The sequence below is a fragment of the Sturnira hondurensis genome, unplaced genomic scaffold (genome assembly GCF_014824575.4).
Source record: "Sturnira hondurensis isolate 20B ecotype Veracruz unplaced genomic scaffold, ASM1482457v3 Scaffold0014854, whole genome shotgun sequence".
Classification (NCBI taxonomy): Eukaryota; Metazoa; Chordata; class Mammalia; order Chiroptera; family Phyllostomidae; genus Sturnira; species Sturnira hondurensis.
Window position 1 is genome coordinate 129,269 of NW_028087485.1, and position 23,727 is coordinate 152,995.

Consider the following 23,727-nt stretch of genomic DNA (forward strand, 5'->3'; position numbering starts at 1 on the left):
TCCTGATGCCATTACCGACTATCTAATCTAGGTTTTCTATACGCCACACAGGAAGAGCGATGGACATTACCAGGAAGAGTTAATTTGCATGTGCGCCACTGTGTGTGTTATACAAACACGTGGCAGATCTCCAGTTCACATGAATATTTTAGCTATAACACCAATAATAAACAAAACGTACTGTTAAGTGAAAAAGGCTTTATGTGTAAACTCCATCCACATATTAATAATATGATATATATTTAATAACAGATATTCATGAGACTTAGAATGTGGGCAAATACATGGATTAAAATAAGCTAGAACTGAAGTCACAGCTAATCCCAATAACCATTTTCCACTCTACATTTGCATATAAAATAGATTGCAATTCCCTGGTACCTTTCATTTTTTTTTCTTCCTAAGCAAAAATAATTTACTAGAAAATATTGAAAGAATCAAAATAGAAATCACTTCTGAAAATACAAATTATTTAAACAGATATCAACTCCTACACATCTCAAAAAAGGGTTTTAGCTTTTCTAATTTAAAAAAAGCAAGAGTGCAAAACAACATATGCAAAAAAAGCTATGCCAAAGGCAGACTTGCTTTGAAACTAAACCTAAATACTCTCCTGTAACACCAGCTGGTACAGGGCATTTCTAAACATCTCACTTTTGATGTCAAATTAACTACAACCACAAAAGAAAGCACGATTCTCGCATTCACAGTAAGTACTTTGAAATACACCCCCAAATAGGGTTTGTTCCGCTTTCCCACCTACTGCAAGCCAGGGCCCTGCTGAACACTTCCAATACAGTTCTTTTAGAAATACTGAAAATACACCTTCCTTCCTAGTCGGGACTGCTAACAGCAGAAACACACGTGCTGTTAGGAATTTGGTGGCAATACCGAGTTTGATCCAAACAGAAGCACACTGTTTTCAGCGGCAGTGTTTCGGGCCACCAGCGAAAATGAATCCTGATGCCCCTTAGGGGAGTGTGAGCCTTCCCAAGTGGATGACTTCCTTCATTGCAACCAGAACTGGCGTCCGGGAGAAGCCGGGCAGGCCCCGAGGGTGGGGGCTTGGCTGCAAGTACCCCAGACTCAAGTCCACACACTCATTTAGACAAAAGTGGAGGACACTGGCTTTTGCAGGTGAAAGACCTCAGAGGACCTTGGTCAACAGAAATCCTATTAAGTATTAAAATGAAAGTAAGCACCTTGTTCGTGGAAATGGCACCAACAAAACTAGGTCAGCAATCTGAGCGTTTCTTCCTAGACGAGTCTGACTGGACCCTGGGTAAACTGCAGCGAAGACTGGAGGATATCCGAAAGTGCAGATCAGCTTGAGGGTCGGGGGATACAGGCCTGAGAACACAGTAGCTACTACTCCTTATTCTTCCCTTAGAAACAAAATCAAAGCACACAAGAAGCCTTAAAGTTCCCGCAAGTAGTAAGAAGAATAACTATTTTCTAAAGTGCTCATGAACCAATTTTGGACACCAACAACTTTGAACCTTCTGGACCTCACATTTTCCAACAAGAATCTATTGTAATGCATATCATTTGTGTATCTATCACAAAGATTTAACTCCAAGATGCTCTGACCAAATCTCAGGTAGCTGATCAATTCTCTACACGTTACTTGTTTTCCTGAAGATCTTTCTGGGCCAACGTCTGAAAGGAACACATATAATAATTATTCATGAGGAAAATGAAATTCATGAAATCCTTAATAAAGGAATCATATAAAATTTATGTAAATTTAACACAACCATGGGCAGTTCTAAATTTTATTTCTAACATTTTTAATAAAAATATAAATCCTCACATAAGCTATTGGAGCATTTGTAAATAAAAATGTTTACAGAAAATAAACATGAAACAAAATGTAACACATTAAATGAAACCTAGACTTCAATACACTTTAAACTCAGCTCTACACGGGTCTCCAATTAAAACAGAGCAGGGCGAATACTGTGTTCAGTTCATAAACAAATAAAGCAGTAGGTTCAAAGCAATTGGAAGTGCTCCCACACAATCTGCAAGTGAGTTTCCAATAACTGGACCCAAAGTTCTCGAGATCATAAAAATCTGTAATAAGAAAGCTTTAGGATTAAATATAATAAAGGTGTAATTTATGCCTATCGAAAACAAGCTTTTAGCATTCGGATAGTTAACTCCTTCAGCGCATTAATCCTCTAATAACAGCTCCGGTCAAGGGCATGTTGTGTGGTCAGGTCTGAGTTATTTTTTTAATCTTGGTTTGAAATCATACCATCTTCTCTTTGAGTATCACTTGCTTTATGTAGCGCCTAGCTCTTCAGGAACTCAAAATACTTCACAGATTTATTTCCTGACCTTAGTTTTTCTGGTTGTCGCTGCTCTGTTTTTATATTTAGTACAAATCCATGTGAGCAGAAAACACTCATTTAATGACACGTGTTGCATTAAAACCATTCTTCCCAGCAGGTAAATAACAGTAACTAGAAGTGAAAGAATCAGTGACGACTTACCAACTGCAAAAACTCTATTTCTGTCTGGAGAGCTTCATAAACACTTTGCATGTCATCTTCCTTATAAAGTTCTAATTCTTTTTTAAGTCTGTTTTAAATGAAAAAGTCACCCTGTTAGTTCGGCGACTAACATACATACTAATTTTTTTGTTACTTGAACGGTGGCAGGTTTCTAGGTCTATCATCAGAATTTCATGTTAACACTAAAGAATTTGGAAAGAAATTTTAATTCTCTATAATTTTGTAAGGGATACATAGAATTTGGGGGAAACACTGCCATAAATAAAACAAGGCAGACCGAATAATAATAAACACAGTCGCTTCAAGGGCACTAGAAGAACAGCCTGTCCATGCTGGTCGCGGCCACTAACAAGCCACCCAACCGTGGATGAATCAGCTGGTCTCTCTGAGCCTCACCTGAGAATTGTAAGTACAACATGACTTCTGAGGAAAAAAACCATGACTTCTGAGATTTCTTCCTGCTCTAAAATTAAACATTAACTAGATAATACACACATATCATTAAAATATATTTTGAGAGTGAGAAATTAATACCAATGTTTCTATTCCCCAGTGAAGTTTTTAATCCTTTGGATATACTAAAAAATTATTTTATGTCCACATTTAAAGTTGAAAATAGTGATGAAACAACAGTCTTTCATTTTTGGCATCTGGACTAACATTCCTTCCAAAAACCAAAAAACATAAGCAAGGGCCACGAGCCGTGACTGGAGAGGCGGAGAGCTGGGGTCTGAGCGTGGCTGGGCAGAAGGGTGAGGCTGCCCAGAGAGCAGGCACTAAGAGCAACGCTGCTCCCACAAACTAACTCATTGGGCCAGCCCCAGGGTGAAAAGTACACACAGAGCAACTTGAACCCACCCCGGGCCCTGTCCTTAAGGGGAGACAGCAGGGGTCCTGGGCTGGTCCGTTGCACCACTCCCTGTACACTGGCAGAAGCAAAAAAAACCCTCTCTGGAGGAAAAGTTCAAGATTATTTAGGTGAGAGGCCTCCCACAGATTAAGAGCAAACGATGAGCTTACGATCAAAGATCATCCGGTACACAGGAAGGCAAGTCACTAGAAGCGAAGGTCATTAGAGGCAATAAACAACAGCTATGAAGAACTTCAAGTTAGTAAGTAAAAAATAACACAATGAAAAATGCGTGCACACACCACCTTTACCAGATTATTCACAAAAGAAGATATCCAAAGGCTAATAAACTATGTAAAGATGCTCAGCTTCATTAGTCATCAAGAAAATACAAAAGAAAAGCTCAATGTAATGCCACCACACACTCCCCAGAATAGCTAAACTGAAAAACAGGCAATACCAAGTGTTGACAAAGATATGAAGAAATAAGAACTCTCAGACACTGCTGGCTGTCGGTATCATTTTCCATTCTTTGCCTTTTAACCTATCTATGTCTCTATTTTTTAAATTTCTTACAGAAATTCTACGCTTGTTTCTTACTTTTTTATCCAATACGATATGACTTGGTGTGTTTAGGTCATTTACATTTAATAGAATTATTTATCTGGCTGTATTAAATTTTTGTTGTTTTTTATTTGCTCCATCTGTTCTTTGTTCCCCTTTTCCTGCTTTAGATTCATTGATATTTTATTATTGTATTTTATCTACTAATTAACCTATTTTTTACACATGTTTAAAAATTTTTATAATGCTTATACTGGATTTATAACATACAGCTTCAATTTACTACTGTGTACTTTCAAATAATATTATACAGGCATATTTATAGTATTTAAACTTTATAACAGTATGTTTCCAATTACTCGTTCCTGTTTTTCATTCATTGTTATCACATATTTTCTTTTACATTTACTATAAACATAAAATATACTGCTAGACTTTTTGATTTAGTAATTTGCCTTTTAGAGCAACTTTAAAAAAAGCTTTATGTTTACATTCGTTTAAACCATTTCTAGAGTTTTACTTCTTTATATATCTCCAAGTTGCTATCTGGTATCATATTTTTTCTTTCTCAAGAACTTTGAATAGCCTTTTTTTGTAATGCGGTCTGTTCTCAAGGAATTCTATACACCCTAATTGTTAAAAAAATCTACATTTCTCTTCAAATGTAAAATATATTTCCATTGAGAATTCTGAGTTGACAGCTCTCAGTTTCAGTATTTAGAGTCATTCCTTTGTCTTCTGCATGATTTCTGATAAGTCCATTGCAATGCTTTTATCTTCATTCCTTTGTTTGTAATGTTATATCTTTTCTTTTTCTGCCTTCCTTCATGATACTCTTTATCTGTGTTTTTCAGAGGTTTGAATATAATGTGTAAAGATGTTTGCTTTTTAAAAACTGCTGCTTAGAATTCTCTAAGTTCCTTGTATCTCTGCTTAAAGTATTTTATTATTTTTGTAATATGCTCTGTCATTGTCTCTGACATTATGGATGGTGAAATAATACGGATGGATTTCAAATGCATTATGCTAAGTAAAAGAAGTGAGACAAGAGGCTACATACATAGCATATATGTATCCACTTATGTGACACATTGGAAAAGCCAAAACTAGGAAAAGAAAATGGATCAGAGCCTTGGAGTTACATCTGTATATTTAAAAGGGTGAATTTTATTGTATGTAAGTTAAATCTCAATAAACCAGTCTTTAAAAAAAAGGACAATGATAGGAATCCAGGTTCCAATAAAATAATGACAGCCACCTGAATAAAAACAATTTCTGAATTAAAAGGACAAATTATGCCACATAAAAGCCATACTCACAACCTACCTAAGAAACAGAGGAAATTACAACACACGTAAGTACAGCAACAAACACCTTAATCCAGCAGAACCGAATCTGAAGTGCACACCAATGCAGAGACTGAGGCAGCAACTAAACCTTAGATGAGAGGAAAAAGGAAAGGGAGGGCACGGGTGATACAATACGGGGTAAATGACCCTCAGAAAGAGAAAGCCCCGCTTTATGTGGGGAACACGACAGGTCTGAGGCCTTGCGATGGAGAATACTGGCTTTTGTAAAATCGAAGGAAGTTTTGTGTCTGTCTGTTCACCAACGGGTCTCTTACTTTGGCAGTGGGAAGGGTTGCTCTGTTTTTGATTTTACGACTTTTGTTTCTCCAACACCCTTAATTTCCATCTCTTGCTTCTTCCTTGCCTTTAAAGCTTGTAGCCCTTCCAAGTTGGGTTTCTCACCCAATAACTACTGCTGAAATGGAGAAAGTTTTCAAAGAACTATACTATCAACAAAAAGCAAAATCACTTTTAGAGACCAAATAATCCCAATACCATGTAAACTGGTCCAGAGCATAAAAATAGGAAAACAGCCAAGTATGACTGTGATACCTGAGACTGACAGAGATGGTGCGTGCACGTGCATACACACACACACACACACACACACACAAATGAAACTCAGCGACACCACGCAGGGCAACAGTCCCATCTGTGTTGAGGAGGGCAGTGTGGGATAACTGACGAGCCCCCGACTATTGCAGATTATTAGTGGTGTTCTCATTTAGTTCACAGGTGCCTATCATCTTATTATTCTTTAGTACTTATATATAGTTAGAGAAGAAAAACATAATAGTAATAGTTACAGGTATGCATGATGAAATAATACCCTATATATGTGAGGTTCATAGTATTCTGAACTTTGAAGAATTTAATGGTAAGTGGGAATTCTGAAGGAATGTTCAAGTAGGAAGTGTAGAATGTTATTTGAGTATTAATGTTTTCACAAGCATAAAACCTCTTATAATAAATATTTTTAAAGAATAAGTGAAGGGTTAAATGGAGAGGTACAATGTAAGTGGGCACTGCTGTTACCAGAAATAGGCCCTTCTCTGGTGTCAGGGGAAAAGAATGTCAGGGACACTCACATGGGAGAAGTTTTAGGCAGTACTGGCAAGCTTTACCGGAGTGAAAAGCGGTATGACACTCTCGCAGAGGTAGAGCGTGGCGGGCTGGAGGGCAGGCTGCGCAGACTGAGGGCAGGAAGTTACAGGGCGAAGGGGAGTCCTCTGCTGCTGCCCACTGCTCTCCTGGTTGCAAGTCTCAGCCCCTCAGAATTTAGGAGAAAAAAGGGCAGACAGTACGCCCGAGAGAAGGAAGGGCACCGGCTGGGCTCTTTGTCAGGCTTCTTTGTACGTCCTTGGGTTTGGGAAAGAGCCAGCTTTCTTCCAAATTATCCGGCCTCCCTGTCCTGGCTTTCCTGGGAAAGCTGTGTTTGTGTCCTCCCCCATCCAGTCTCTCTCCTGGATTTCCTGGGGTTGGTGCTCTTACTCTTCCCTTCTTTTTCCCTAGATTCTCCCAGGCTTGTGCCCCTTCCCTCGGTGGTCATGGTTTGGGCTCCCACTGCACATGCACTCAGTAGAATGAATTGCTCCCCACCTCCACCCCCGCCCACCCCCACGTTGATCCCTCAGAACAATGCCATTCCCTACTTCCCCACCAGACCTCGAACTGTAAAGCAAGTTTCCTGCCTCCCAGAACAGGCAGGATGCCAGACACCCTGGGGGGAGACTCTTCCATTCCTTCCCTCCTTAGTTAATTATCTAACTGCCTACTCTAACAGTGCTATACAATGTACTTAGGGCTTCATTTGAATATATTTTATCTTTTCAAATAAAATGGCAGGGATCTTTCTTCCCACCATATCATCAGGACTTGTCCTTCCTCCCGTTCAGTTCAAATGGAACACAGGTTTGTAAGATCTTTCATGTCCATCAGAACTGGGTGGTGACCACTTTAGCTAAAGCTCACTAACAATAAGAATGAGAGACTACTGAAATTAAGGAGGGCATTTAGAGCAAATTATAGGAAGTATTTCACTATTCAGCATATAATCAAGCTGTAGAATTTAGATCTGCACTTAAAGAAAAGATTGCTGTTGCTAGCTTCAACAGAGGCTGGTGATAATGATATGAATATTAACACATTTGCAGATAGCCAAAGCTCTGTAATGATCAGCAGATCTCACGCATCAGTGCACAGACTGATTGCCTACAGGAGTCAGAAGGAGTCCCCCCACCTGCCACACAGTAACTAGGGGCAGTTTGCACCGGTTACTGACACTTTTCTTTGAATCATCGATAATGACGAGGATGGCCAACACAGTTAGTTTAGCAAACTTACGTTCCACATATTTATGATTTCCTGCAGCCTTCCCATTTTTTCAGTGTCATCTAAAATTTTTTTCTAAGTGTCATAACTGAAAAGCATTAACTGAAAGAACATCTTTTTTAGCTATAGAAATGTACAAAAGTACTATTTACATAGGAAGGAGGAAAAATCTCATCCAAAGTCTTACTACACAAACTCAACTGCTGTTAAGATATAAGTATATTTCATCACAGTCTTTTGTTTCCTTCTGATACTGGTTACGTCACGTTGCCTCCTAGCTTTTCCTTTTGTTTAATGCTTATCATATACATTTCCTCCAGCTAATTAAGCATGCCAATTAATACCATTCACAATAAATATGGAGGAGTCTAAGAGGCTACACCAGTTAAATGAATCACTCACAGTACGGCATTTAAATTGTTCCTTTTTCACTCCCTACAATAAATAGCATCCTGTGAACACTTCCACGCATCGAGTTTCTTCTGTCCTTAGAATCATCTTCCTTAGGAGAAAGCTCGTATGGTGGATTACTGAGTCAAGTGGCGCAAACATATTTAAGATGCCTGTAATAATTCATGTGCTCCAAACATACACAACGTGTACTGCCACGCCAATGTATAAATTAGCTCTACCACACTCTTGCCAATTTTGATTATGGTCATTTAGGAATGTCTTTCAAAATTAGGTAGAAAAATTATATTCAGTGGTTTTAATTTGCATTTAATTGAGAAGCAGCTTAACAGAATTATCTTGTCTTATTCATTTTGGTGTCACACCTCTTAACTTGCATAGTACATGATACAAAGTGGGCATTTAGCCCTGGCTGGTGTAGCTCAGTGGATTGAGCAGGGGCCTGTGAAGCAAAGGGTCGCTGGTTCGATTCCCAGTCAGGGCACATGCCTGGGTTGCAGGCCAGGTCCCCAGTAGGGGACACATAAGAGGCAACCACACATTGATGTTCCTCTCTCACTCTTTCTCCTTCCCTTCCCCTCTATCTAAAAATAAATAAATAAAATATTTTTTAAAAACCAATGTGGGCATTTAATACATGTTTGTTAAACACATGAGTGAAAAACTATTGATTGTTAGTGTTTTGTTATTGATTTTTATCAGTTATTTGATCAACTGTTATCTTGGTTTGTCATTATCATAAACTTCTCCCAGTTTATCACTGCAAGTTGATTACTTTTTGACATATGGGGTTTTAAATCTTCCACGTTAAGTCTGTTAATCTTATTCTTTTTGGTTTCTTTAATTACACCAGAGGTTTAGTGAGGAGTCCTTTCAACTTTCTGCTAGTTTTTCCAAGACTCAACTTTCCTATCATGTTTCTCTATATCAATTCATATTAAATTATTTTAGTTCCATTTAAACACAAAACATTACTTTTAAAGACATATAGGGCATCCTCTTTCATACACAATATATTTCTTACAGTAGGTTTGAAAGGTAAACGTGTCAAGGCAGACGCCAATTTTCTAATGATGCCTTCCCTCAATCCAGGCCATCGGCAGACAGGTAGGAACCTCCACAGGTCTGTAAGACTGGACCCAGGAGACCTGCTGAGAAGGCACAAGAGGGGTCCTGCCATCATCTCCGTTACCCTGAGTCCTAGTTGGTTGGATTAGGCACCTCCTTTCGTGTGGATATTTTCTATCATCTTCTCCACTACTGTATCAAAAAGGGTGTTTATAAAGGTGAACATATGAAAATCCAAAAAGAATTTATGATATCACAGATAACAATGAATTTCGAGAAAAAATAATTTTAAAAAATGAGGATAGGCTCAGGTCCCTCTGGGACATCTTTAAACATACCAACATCTGAATCATAGATATGCCAGAAGAGAAAGAGCAAAAAATTAAAAATTTATTTGAAAAGATAATGAAAGAAAACTTCTCTAAGTGAATGAAATAGACATACAAGTTCAGGAAGCACAGAGAGTCCCGAACAAGACAGACCCAAAGAGGAACACACCAAGACACATCATAATTAAAATGCCAAAAATTAAAAATGAAGAATCTTAAAAGCACCAAGAAAAAAGCAGATAGTTACCTACAAAGGAGTTCCCATAAGACTGTCAGCTGATTTCTCAAAAGAAACTTTGCAGGCTGGAAGAAACTGGCAAGAAGTATTCAAAGTGATGAAAAGCAAGTTATAGGGACCTAGGTTATAGGTCCCTATAACCTGGATTACTCTATCCAGCAAAGCTATCCTTTAGAATTTAAGGGCAGATAAAGTGCTTCTCAGACAAAGGAAAACTAAAAGAGTTTATCATCTCCAAGCCATTATTATATGAAATGCTAAAGGGAATTATATAAAAAAAAGAAGATCAAAACAATGAACATTAAAATGGCGATAAATGTATAAGTATTGGTAATTGAATACAAATAACAAACTAAGCAAACAAGCAGAACAGGAACAGAATCATAGATATGGAGATCATTTGGAAGGCTATCAGCTGAGGGGAAGGGGAGAATGGGGAGAATGGGGAGAACGGGGAGAATGGGGAGAATGGGAGGAAAGGTTCAGGGATTAAGAAGCACAAATTAGTAGGTACAAAATACACAGGGGGATGTTATGAAAAGTATAGGTAATGGGGTAGCCAAAGAACTTATATGCACGACCCATGGACATGAACTAAGGGGAGTATTGCTGGAGGGAATGGGGAGTACTGGATGGAGGGGAGCAAAGGGGGAAAAATTGGAAAAGCTATAATAGCATAATCAATAAAACATTAAAATAATCAACTGATTCTACCATCAACATTTTCCTTGCATTTATGTAGAAGCTTTAATGACTATAGCATGTGCAAAGAATGCACAAAACAGGGGATCTCTATTAGTTTAAATAATCAGTGGTGTAGTCTTCTCTTTGAGAATAAAAGATTTTTTTACCAGAAAAGATGCAGAGAATAAAATACATAGCTAAGAATGATCCTAGAATTAAATGGAAACTTTCATATGGTATAAATGTTAAAAAAGAGATAACAGGGGTTAGATACAGATACCATATATAATAATTTTTGACTAGTATTTTTCAGAAACTTTAAAACTGAGATCTTGTTACACTTGTCCACTTTGGGCTCATTCTTAATGCAAAGTAAGCGTGCATTATTTTACCAATGCGGCCTGGATAACAGTTCCTATTACTCTGCTAAGTGATGTTTATTCTAAATAATGTTACAGAAACACTCCCACCCTCACATATTTAAGGACACACTGATTCAAATATTTCTCATTGTGAATATTTAAAAACTCTTGTATACCCAGCAATGGGAGAAAGGTAACGTAAACATGGCATCTCTGTACGTCGGCATCAAAAAGAATGAAGTTGATCGGTACAAACGAACATGGGAAATGGCACAGCAATAAGGCAAATTACAGACCAGTAGGCGTGACACCATTTTTTTGCTAAACACACACGTGCACATACGCACCTGCACACAAACACACACGGAGATGCACAAACTCTAGAAGGACACTCGCCAAACTCTGAACAGCGGTTACACTGAGGGCTTCTGGAGTGAGGCAACGAGAGAGGAGATTTGATGTTTGGCATTTTTGTAGGGTTTGAATTTTTATTCAGTCAACACAGCCTACTCTCATAATTTAAAAATATCTATATTTATTTGGTAAAATAAAAATATATACATTTTTATCTATATATCATTTAGAAAGGTTGGGAGTATTTTAATACTAGCATGTGTTTATGCCTTCTTATAAACCTGAGGACCATTGGTGTGACCTCCATGACCTACTAAACCGGATGACTTTTCACCAAAGAGGTAAGAGCACTGATTTACTACTTTGCATAAATGCACCTGGGGTCTCTCAATAGCAGGTGTATATGAACGTCCATGCTGTTTTCACTTAAGTATACTCTTCATGAAACCCTCCTCTTCAAATGTTCCAGAGGGACACTCTCATGCTGTTGACTTTGCAGTTTCATCTGTCACAAACTTCCTGTTGCATTCAACAGTTGCAACTATTGGCTATAAAAACATGTAAAACCGTTCTAGAAAAAAGTTTTGTAGGCACAAAACTACATATTAGTGACTGGTGTTAGATAATAATATAAATAATAGGTGTTAGCAGTCTAGTATATACCATTTTTCTTTCCTGCCTGAGTTCTGCCCAAAGGAGAAATAAGGCAGATGGGAGGCCAAAATGTCCCAAGTACTACACATACACCAGATAGCAGAGAAGGTGGCTTTTATCTGCAAAGAAAGGACGTACTAATACTGAGCCGCAGGATCAGACTAACAGAGCACACCATTAAAGGCAGAACTGGAGGCCACAAGCTTTCTCCCACGGAGACCTGCCATCGTAGAACTTAAGGAGCAGAGCACAGAGCAGAACAGATGGCCCTCCCAAGTACCTTCCAAATTCAGCGATCAGAGTGAGTCAGAACGAGAAAGGGAGAGACGTTACGGGCTACGGAGGTGAGGACAGTTAAACCAGGAGAGTGTTTTCCACAGGGAAAAAAAATTAGGAGTAAAAAGGGTTCCATGGGGCTATCCTAGTGGTTAGAATACACTATGTTTTTGCAAATAACATTGAAAATACATGATGAACTGGTATCTTCTTTGTAGTGAAAATAAAATTGTATGTAGACCCAATTCCTGGAATAAATATTTTGAACATTATTTGCCCTTGACTGTGCTAGATGCAAAGAACAAAAAATGAACAAATGGAGGATGTTCCCAGTCTAGCAGGACAGATTGATATACATATTATCACTGAATATGACTAACGATGTAGCAGAATTAGAAGCCTATTCTCTATGAACACAGAGAACAGAACCGTAGAGGAAACGTTTCATAATTTAGCACATTTATTTATCCCTCCATTTATTTATTCAATCCCTACTATATGACCAGCTCTACACCAAAGTATTAGACCATCAGCATACAATGGGAACCAAATTGGCAACATAACTCCTCCTACATGGAAGAGACAGACGTTAACAAAATAGAGCAAATGATACATAACTACAAAATAGAATGTGTGCTATAAAGGAAAAATAGTGTGCTATTAGAAAAATAACAGGTTCCACGATTTACTGTAAGGGAGGGCTTCTCTTAGGAAATATTTCAACTGAGACCCACAGGATGGGGTATGTCCCACCAGTTAGAGACAGGCAGGCACAGTGGTGGTGAACAGGGGACGTAAAGGCATGGACAAAGGTTCCAACGTGGAATAAAGCTTGGAGGGCTCCAGGGAACAAAGTGGGAAGGGGACCTTGCTGAAAATAACATCAGGGATGTGGTCGGAGACCACATTGTGACAAGTCACACAGGCCTTACTCACTAAGGACTTCAGGTTTTATGGTATCCGTTATGAAGCCACTGAATGATACAAGAATGGGTGGGGGGAAAGGAGAAGAGAGATTGTTACTGTGACGCGGTGGGAGAGGGTGGAAGCCAGAACTACAATGTTAGCAATGGAGACAGAAAAGAACAATTCAATAAGTATTTTGGTGGTAAAAGCACCAAAACTTGGTGGTGGACTGGGTAGGATGAGACAATATGATTTGTAAACACATCAAAATGCCGCTACATTTTGGATTTGAGCGATCGCCAACAAAGATGACATGTGAGCTGGGCCTGGAAGATGAAGCTGGATGTTAGCTGGTGGAGAAGAGAGAGAGAAGGATATGGAGGTGTGAAGGCTTACTTGGAACGCCACAAGCACATTGGGATGCGCCAGAACTGGAAGGAAGGTGCGTGATAAAAACACGAGGGGATAAGGGATAGGCAGATTATGGAGGCCCTTGAACTTCTGACAGCGTGGTTTGGTGTGTCCCACCAAGGCAGCACCCCTTCAGATGCATTTCTCCTCTTGTAGTAGACTGCTGAGAATTTAGGACTGGAGTTTAGGAGAGAGGATTAGGGACAAAAATTTGTCAATGCCAACTAAAGTCCTTAGACCAGATGAGACTGCCCAGGGACAGTACAGACTGCAATCCGCAATCAACCTGCAGGGAGCCTCTGGTTTAGAGACAAGCAGAAGAAAAAATGAGAAAGAAGCACGAAAGGTGTGAAAGCCTCATAGGTAGCAAGGAATAAAAATGAAATCACAAGTAATGATATAATTATATCCAGTAATTATGGAGTATTTACTGTGTGCAAAGCACTAAGGGATTTGTATAAACGAAGTCTCTTATTTCTTTTTTTTACTGTAACCTTGTGAGGTAGGCGCTACTATTAACTTCATTTTATAGATGTGGAGCCTGAGGCATAGACAATTGCTTCTCCAAGGTCACTAACCTAGTCAATGGCAGAGTTGGAATTCAAAAGGGTCTGTAATCTTAACCTCCATGCTTCCTTCCTCCCAAGACCCTGCACTTCATCACCTCGGTCCTCCCTAGACCTGTGAGATACTAGCTCAGTCACAGTTTTACAAGCCTTGGGAGGCTTCTTAAAAATGAATCCAACCTCTGGCTTAAGTGTCAAGCACAGCAATTAGCTGCCTTAACATGTGTTAATTAATGAGCCCACACACTTCAATAGAGAATCTTTTAAATAAACAGACATCTTGGTATTTATAAACAGGGAAAGATTACCTGAAGCACAGACCATTAAACCATTGTGAGTGTCCCTACTGTTTTCTCCCTAAATGGACACATCAAGAGACAACTCAAGCCCTGGCTGGTGTAGCTCAGTGGATTGAGCACAGGCCTGCGAACCAGAAGATCTTGGTTCAATTCCCAGTCAGGGCACATGCCCTGGGTTGCAGGCCAGTTCCCTGCAGGCCAACTCCCAGCAGGGGATGCACAAAAAGCAACCATACATTGATGTTTCTCTCCCTCTCTCCTTCCCCTCTAAAGGTAAATAAATAAATAAAATCTTTAAAAAAAGCTCAACAAATAACCTAAGCATGGCAAATTAACTTAAAAAAACGCATAGTAATTGTAAAAGAATTCAGTAATATAGACACAAAACATGTATCAAAGTTTTCTAAGTACTAAAAGTAGAAACAATAAGCTCATAGAAATGAACTGGTGTAATTTTTTAATAATTGCTTTCTTACTAAAGTTTAATAAAATTTTAACTTATAATAACCTTAAAATAAAGCAGGTTGTCGACTGGAGATGTGTTTCCTGTGCCCTCTGCACAGTGGACGTTTGCCTAGAGACATTTCTGGCTGTCACAGCTTGGAGAGGGGAGGCACTGATGCTGGCCTCTGCTGGGCAGAGTTCAGGGATGCTGCTAAACATCCTACATCGCCTAGAACAGCTCCCCACCACAAAGGATAACCTGGTCCCAAATGTCCACACTAACAAGTTTCTGAGAAACCCTCCTATAAAAATAGCATTCATACCAAGAGCAGCTAAACCTGAAAAATTAAGAAAAAAGGCAACTATTACAAAGTTCAGTACACATTTGAATACGCAGATGAAAGACAAGTCTATTCCAAAATTTAGGAATGAAACCAGTTTAACTTTGGCCTTCACAATAAAGTTGAATAAATGTCACATCATTTTTTGCCATCGTTAGTTTTTTGCTCTTGTACTAATTATAAAACTGATGGCCTTCTTTCCTAAAATTTTTACACTCAGTACTTGGACTCTGCTCTTCACACTCAAAAAAACTTTTATAGGTCATACCAGTGGGGAAACTAAGCTAGGCATATCAAAGAATTTAATGTAGAAATTAATAAACTTTGGCATTTAACAGCTGCTCAAATCCAAAGAACAGATCAGGTATAGAGACTGACGTTTCCACCCGAAACTCCTGGGTCCCATCAGTGAGGGAGAAGGCACCCTCTAGCAGACTTCGTGTGTTTAATTCTAACCCAGGGCATACTTTTATGACTGAGTGATAAACCCACAAAACCGGAGTTGATATTAGAAGCCCTTACACTACTAGCTATAATGATACCAATGGGCACTGCCATTTTTTAAAGTGTAAAAGAAATCAATGAGCACATTGTCATTACAGAAACTCATTCTGCGTCACACACACCACCCAAGAGATTGATATTTCATGCTTACAAAACTGAACATAAAATTAAATTGCAAATATTTTCTCATAATCTACTAAAATTATGGCCTGAGGCGAAACACTGCTAATATGAGGCATTTGTTCGGCTCTAGTGGACATATTTCCTACATGATTTATGTGGATGAAGGCTTCATTTGCTTCCTCACAGATTCAGTAATGAGGTTTCTTTGGTTACACTAAGCCTGGTTAAGCCTGGAAAGTATAGAAACTTCTTTAAAATTAAGCCAGCAAATATAACACTGAATTATTAATAAAGAATAGTCAAATTAATAAACAGGGTTTTTTCCTTCCTTGTGTATACGAGCATTTCACTTTCGACATCAGCCATTCTTTCATGATCCAAATACATAAAAAGCATCTGAATATTCCGAACAGAAAATACACTTTCAATCTTTCGGCACAAAGCCAGAGTAACGAATTTCAAGCAAAATAATAGATTGTGATCCCCGCCACAAATAAAGAAAGATAAAAAATAATTCTGATTATTTCAAAAAGAAAAGTCAGGGATAAAGGAAAGGAGAGCTGTGGGAGCAATACTTTTTCTTAATCTATTAGGATGTGAATAACACTGAGTCCACGAGGTATAAGAAAAGACAACATTGATCGCAGTATTATTAACCCAATGCATCATGAAACTTACCCGTAGCACTTTCTGGTCAGTGAAGTGTTTATTTATTAACATGTTTTGGAATACTCACAGAAAAAAATAACATCTTCATCTGAAACTTAAAAAAAAAATCTGTGCATTTAGCTTTATGCTGAAATCTATTTGACAACTTGAAAAATTACCAGATTTTCTATGAAAGTGTAATAGGCAATTCCTACCTTAAGCATTCAGCATCACTTTGAGGCTTTTCACTAATTTTTATTTTTTCAGCCTCTAGGTATTTGGTAGTACAGATGGCTTCATTCTTTTTATCTTCAAAAACTAAACAATTAAGAAAATTCATATGATCATTTAAAAATTAAACATAAAGTTTATATTCATTCATAAGAACAATCCCCTAATTTTTTCTGCTTCACATAAAATGGATGTGCTATGATTTTTGTTTTCTACTTTAATATAGCAGTTAAAGGCAAAAGAAAAGTTCTTAAAATTTGAGACATTAAAAAATATCAAGTCTAACACCAATCAATTCAGTGTTTTATCTATTCCTTTTTCAATACCAGTAATAGCACTAAACCGCAATACACGGATACATTTAAAGAGAGAAGCACTACCCTATCACGTATATACAAATATACTCACTGGCAAAACAAACAAAGCACATAAAGGTGATACCTTTAAGTTTTCTCTGCAGAGTAAACAGTTCTTGCACCAATTCACTCTTCTGTTTTTGAAGTTCATTTAATGGGCCACTGTCACGTTCCATGGACTTCATTTCTAGAAACAAGCAAAACCATTAGTCTAACTATTTAGGCTTCGTCATAAATGTCAGCACCCCTTCACTTTTTCTCACGTAGTAAAAATTTAAGCAGCATATGGTCAATTTTAAGCGTGGACAGCCTTCCCTTGGCCACTCAGGAACTGTTTTTAACAAACTGACCAGGATTTGTTGAAGCACCAACCAGATACAAATAAACGTTAGTTGATGCTTCGACTACCAACAGAGAATTCAAAATAATGTAATATCACAAAGTAAAACAAACCCACCAACGAGTCAAAAAGGAAATTCTATCTTTCATAAATAAAACGTATTTAAAGTGACTCTGCATAGTATTTGCTACACGGCTACGAGCTCCCACAACAGTGCTAATACTGTTTCTTCGACCCAGAGTGCCTTCTTCCTCTTCTCCCCACGAGCAGCATTTTATAGTTTGTATTTACATTTTTATTACAAAAGGTGTTGAATCTCGTCAAATATTGTCTTCAATTGTTTTTTAATATCTTTCACTTACCTCTTGATTATATCCATGCTTTTGAGTTATTTATAATATTTATAAGAGCAGTTTCAAAGTTTTTCTTTGCTAACTGCCTCATCACGGTCATTTACATGTATGTTTCCATTGACCTCATTTCCTCCCTGCTATTTACAATTTGCTGCTTCTTCAAATGTCTAGTGATTTTTGATTGGGTATAAGACATCGTGTTTACTATTTTGTTAAATGTTTGAATTTTGCTATCTTTCCCTGAAGTATATTGATATCTGTTATTTGGCAGGCAGTTAAATAAGTCATGGACCAGGTTCAAACCTTGTTTTAAAAATATTTTTAACAGTGGGTCCAGAGTAGCCTTAAATCCAAGGCTAATTTAATCCTCCTATTAAGGCAAAACTCTTCGGTTTAGTGAGATTTTTCTATTCTGACAGGTTGGAGCATGAATGCCTCTCTTCCTTTATACGAATGTAGACTTCATGGGGGATTTTTTCTTTTTTGCACACTGAAGTATCACCAATGCATAAAGCACAAAAATAACATTACTGAGTGAATGAATGTCCTAGACACATTTTAGAAATACACTGGTGAGTAAAGCAGACATGATTCCTGTCTGTGGAAGCTGACCCCTTCGTAGGAGAGACAGATACCAACCCAGTGAGTATGGAAGGAAATTCGATGCCCCGAGGAGAGCAGTGCAGGGACCCAGGGGAGGCCATAGCCAGGGGAATGGACCTGACGTGCAGGGCATGAATCAGGGGAAATTTCCTCCAGAAGTAACATTTGGGTTGAGATCAGAAGAGTGACTGAATTAAATGGCTGAAGAGTTTTTTTAAAAAGTATTCTAATAAAGCATTTCAAAGGCCCTGAGGCAGGAAGAAACGTAACACAACCCAGCAAACAGCAGAGGTCGGTGCGCCTCAGCACAAATGGCGAGGGCACTGGGTGAGGCTGGAGGGGAGGAGGCACGGGGCTGGGCGGGGCGGGGCGGGGCTGGCAAGACAGGCCCAGGTGCTTGGTCTGCTATGTCTATCGTGATATTTTAAAACAGAATATCAATAAATTAAAAGGTTCATTATAATAGCCCAGTAGTAATACAATAATTTCTTTTACCAGTATATGGATGTTAACATTTGGCACTCTCAAAGAGTGAGGACAGACTCCAACTCTGGAGTTAAAAAATAAATAAAAGAAGAGGCCTGGCAATGAAAAAAACACCGTGAATAGTAGAAATAATAAAACAACTATAAATTCTGAAGATGAAGTTTATTCAAAACCCAGTGAAACTGGATGACCCATCCTAGCTATGGGCAAAAGGCTCAATGGAAAAGATCAGGGTGAAGCCAGGGAAGACAGGAGAAAACTCAAGTGTCAGGGCATGACAGACGTGGTGGAACGAATGAGAAGAGGGGACGGAAGAGCAGCCCCTGACAGGAGGGAAGACAAATGGAAACTAAACTGCTCCGGGAAGAGACTGGCTCCAATACTCGCTTCAGATTTGAACAACGTCACGGAGTAAAAGGCACGGAAACAGTGGTACCAGTGAATTATTTCAGACCTCGAAGGAACAGGTGATTTTAGTGTTCACACTTTTCCAGCTAGAGAAAAAAGTAAGCTTTTACATTCTTTTGGTTAACTCAACATAACCCTCACAAAAAGATTGATCTCACTTATACACATTGGTGCAAAACTCTTAAAGAAAATATTGAATATTATTAAACAGAATTCCGCAGTACATTAGAAGACTAAGACCACAACTGAGTAAGGTGAATAATAGGATATGTATTAATAAAATTCACTATGTTAATTGTGAAGACACAGAAATATGAAGTTAGCATATGATAAATCCGGAACTTCACTTTGGTTGGAAAATAGTGAATTACATAATAAGTAGTGTTAAATAACTGAAAAAAAAAGTTGGATTCCTAAGCTCTTATATCAAAATAAATTCCAGTTGGAATATAAAAGGAGAAAAGGAAACAGAGAGTTACTAGAATAAGCATGGCTGTATTATTTAAATTATTAATGTTACATAGAAAAGTCTTCCTAAGCCAGAAGCCATAAAGGAAAAGATTCATTAACATGACTGCAAAAAGTTAAAATTTCTATCTGGCATTCTTTCTCTCTCTCTCTCTCACTCACACACACACACACTGTAAGTACAATCGAAATGTGAACAACAGACTAGGAAACAATTTACAACACAGGATACAAGGGTAACTTCCTCAGTGGACATAATGTCCATATGGACCAGTAAAAACACAAGTTAGTAAAAAACGAGCAAAGAATATGCACAGGTTGTTCATAGAAAAATAAATAAAAGTGTTCAATGAATTCAGAGAAAAATATCCAATGTTGTACAAAATCAAGAAATGCTAATTAAACCAACAATGAAAATGACATCTTTGTCAGATTGGCAAAGATTTTCATGGGAACTGCATTGAATCTGCATGTCACTTTGAGTAGTAATGTCATTGTAAAAATACTAAGTTTTCCAATCTGTGAACGTGGAATGTCCTTCCACTTATTTAAGTTTCTAATTTCTTTGAGCAACATTTTAGAGTTTTCAATGTATAAATCGTTTACCTCCTTAAATTTATTCCTAAGTATTTCATTATTTTTGCTGCTGTTATAAACACAATTTTAAAATTTCCCTCTTGAATTGCTCATTGCTAGTACATAGAAATGCAGCTGTTTTTTGTGTGTTGATTTTGTATGCTGAAAATTTGCTGTATATAGTTGACCTTTGAAGAAGGTGTGGCTTAGGGCTCCAATCCCCACAAAGTCTAAAATCCACATATAACTTGAATCAGCTCTACAAATGTGTGACTTTTCAACCACAGATAAAAAACGTTTTCAATCCCTGCTTGGCTGAATTCACAGATGTGAAACCCAGGAATATGGAAGGCTGACTGTAAATTTAGTTTTCAAATTCATGTACAAGTGGACCCACACAACTCAAACCCATGTTGTTCAAGGGTCAACTATATTTGTTTATCATCTGTAACATTTTTTTGTGTGGAATCTTTAGGTGTCTACAGAGAAGATCATGCCATTTGGGAACTGAGATAATTTCACTTCTCTTCCCATTTGGATGCCTTTTATTTCTTTTCCTTATCTAACTGATTTGGCTGGAACTTCCAATACTATGTTGAACGGAAGTGGTGACAGCCAATGACTTTTTAAAGAAAATCAGCTTTGGAGTAGTTCCTAAGGTTAATAATGCCTATTAATCTTCGTTTTACACTGCTGGCTATTAAAGAGCAGCGCACATCAGTATGGTCTATGGGGCTTTCAAAAAGATCATGTTCCCTACCCTCAACCACAGAGATTCTCATTCAACAGTTCTGGGATGAGAGTCAAGCATTTAATACTTCTTTAAACTTTCCAGATGTGCACCTGTGCTGTGGTTAAGAACCTCCGTCCTACACTCTCTACCCACAGTAATTTATCGATGAGGACCTGACTTCTTCCATCTATAACGTAATACTAACTTGAAAGCATAATCCCCATATTTCTGCACTCTTAATTATGCATGAGGCAGCATTCCGTATGCTTAAATATTCTTTCACTGAATCCTCACCGGGACCTTGTTAAGGTCATTATTGTAATCCCCTATCTTTACGGATGAAGAAACTGAGACAAAAAAAAGTTAAGCATCTTGCCCCAAATCACACAGCAATTAAGTGGTGAAATTAAGATTTAAATTCAATCAACTTGACTGTGGCATTTACACTTTTCAGGATGGTGGTTTTATACAGCACACACCTACAAACATTACCTGTAACAATGAAAACTGTTTTATGTAAAGCACGACAGTGAAATATTCATGACAATGCCTCTAAGGCAATAGAAGTGTTCAATGTATTTACTATTCTCGCTTACTAAAGGCACCCAAGTAACAGTACATTTCAGAAAGGCTCCCATGAAAAACACAACATCCACTTAATATCATTTATGGTTTCAGTCTCTACTTCCTCAACTCCCCTCTCTGTGATAATGCTCGTGACAGCTCCTAATTGTCAAATTAATTTCCTAATTCGATTCACATCATTTATGGACAACTTATTTTTTTGCTTTTAGTTTCTAAAATGCTCCTCTCTGCTGTTTCCCTTACTCTCTTTGATGGCTCTCTTTTCTTCCTCTTCATAAACACTATTTTCCTAGTTTGTACCTCTGGTCTTTGCTACCCCTCCATGTTCCCTCTGCACGTTTGCCCTGGACGATGTCCTCCCCAGATTCAGTCCCCAACCCAACTTGACCTCTGCTCTCTCTTATCCGCCTCACAACCCCCTGTCCACCTGTCGCCTGGGCACCTCCACCCGTCTGTGTTGAGAACATCTCGAACTATAAATATCTGAAGCCAACGCAATTTCATTACCACTGGATACATGAGGCGATATTATGTATTCATACCCCTTTTCAAAATGTTTGCCTGGTTTTCTAAATCAGATATTTCAACCTTGACATTTTCTTTCATCAAAAGCTCTCTTTTCTTTGTTATTTCATACTCATTATTGAAGTCTGTAATTTCCTTAATAAATTTTTCCTCCTCCTCCATCACTTTTTCTTTAGTAGCTTCCTGAAAAAAAAAACCACCAGAAGATCAAATACAGGTATTAATTGCAATAATATTTTTCTTTCATAATTTAAAATGTAGTGATTTGAAATTATTAACAACAAAATATAGTATCATACTCCCTGGTATTGTCACAAAAATGCTTTACCACTCCACAAATATTCATAAAAAAACTAAAGCTATTATGTAATAACAACCATTTTCACATGACTATTTTATTCTTAATGTTTTGGGAGAATTATTAATGTAGAAATTCTACCACTCATCATTATAGATGTGTTTGCTTCTGTATTAAACTTATAACCATATATGCTATTTTGTCAATGCAATATAAATTTGGTGGTAAAATAATTAAATGACCAAACTTGAAAGTAAAAATCCACATGCAAAGGAATTACTGCCTTAATAAGAGAGAGAGAGAGAGCGCTGATCACTGTGGCTCAGTTAGTTTGGCGTCAGCCCACAAAGCGAAGGGTCCGCCGTTCAATCACCAGTCAGGGCACATGCCTGGGCTGCGGGTCCAGTCCCCAGGAGGTAAGCACGCGGGAGGCAACTGAGAAACGTTTCTCTCACACCTTGATCTTTCTCTTCCTCTTTTTCCCTCCCTTCCCCTCTTAAGTCTTTTAACAAAAGGAGAGAAATCAAGGAAATAGCAGGAAACTTTAAATGTAAACAATGAATGTAAAATTATATGTTAATTTCAAATTCACTTTTAAATAATATTTTACATTTTTATAAAATATCAACATGTGGTAGAAATAAGAATTTCCCAAAACTCTGGACAATGCTAGAACCTACACTTTGACAATGCTACAAACTAAACATTACTACACTTTTCTATTTTTCTAAGACATGTCAACTAATTATGAGCTACATTGGAAAACTGGCCATGTCATTCATAAATCACTGGTGGTCGATTCTGTTGACTTTAGATACATATTTCTTTAAACATTTTAAAATGTATTTTCTTTGAAATGTCCATTAATTACAAGTCATGTTCCTAAACTGGCCCTATCACTTAAAACTATTATGTCTACTGGCTCTGATTTTATAATAAAAAGATAAAGAAAACCCATCTTTTTACCCACACCCATACGTATGCCTATAGTGTAAACCTCTTTGCTTTTCCAAAGCATTAAAACCAACATCTAGAAGCCTGAGCAATTCAAATCAGTTTCACTGTTTGTTTTATGCTTATCACAATTAATTTTCATATTGCATCCCTGCCAATAAAATTCTTTCAAACTATATTACTCTACCAACTGTTTTTAAATAGCACTTAATACTTTTTTGTATGGGAACAGAACTATCTGCCAATGTGCATATGGATAATTTGCCAAATGTACACCTAAGTGTATTCAAATACTTTAGACACAGTTGGTGAAATAGATTTTTCTAAGAGGCTGGAGACTTACAAAGGTTTGGAGAAGCATATCCCTTTGGTTTGTAATTTCACTGCACTGTCTCTCTAAAGCATTTTCATGAGTTTTCAAAAGCTGTAGGAGGAAGGATTTTTCAGAAAACTGCTGAACCTTAAAATGAAAAAAACAAAACAGAACAGAAATCAGAATGAATCAATTAGACATTTCACAGCACTTCAGTTCACAGAACAGATCTGTATAAAACATTTTCTGTATTTTCTTCAAAATGCA

The 23,727-nt window shown here is 37.7% G+C and overlaps 1 protein-coding gene across 1 annotated transcript in view; it reads right to left on the bottom strand.

The window, feature by feature from the left end:
- Nucleotides 1–1,623: 1,623 nt before the first annotated feature.
- CCDC172 (coiled-coil domain containing 172) overlaps nucleotides 1,624–23,727 on the bottom strand; it is a 37,539-nt gene continuing 15,435 nt past the window's right edge. Inside the window, exons 3-8 of the mRNA XM_037064184.1 lie at nucleotides 23,491–23,607; nucleotides 21,913–22,078; nucleotides 16,904–17,005; nucleotides 16,447–16,549; nucleotides 2,499–2,586; nucleotides 1,624–1,659 (exon numbers count right to left, since the gene is read on the bottom strand). Coding sequence (XP_036920079.1) covers nucleotides 1,624–1,659; nucleotides 2,499–2,586; nucleotides 16,447–16,549; nucleotides 16,904–17,005; nucleotides 21,913–22,078; nucleotides 23,491–23,607 — 612 coding nt within the window. The remainder of the gene's footprint in view (nucleotides 1,660–2,498; nucleotides 2,587–16,446; nucleotides 16,550–16,903; nucleotides 17,006–21,912; nucleotides 22,079–23,490; nucleotides 23,608–23,727) is intronic.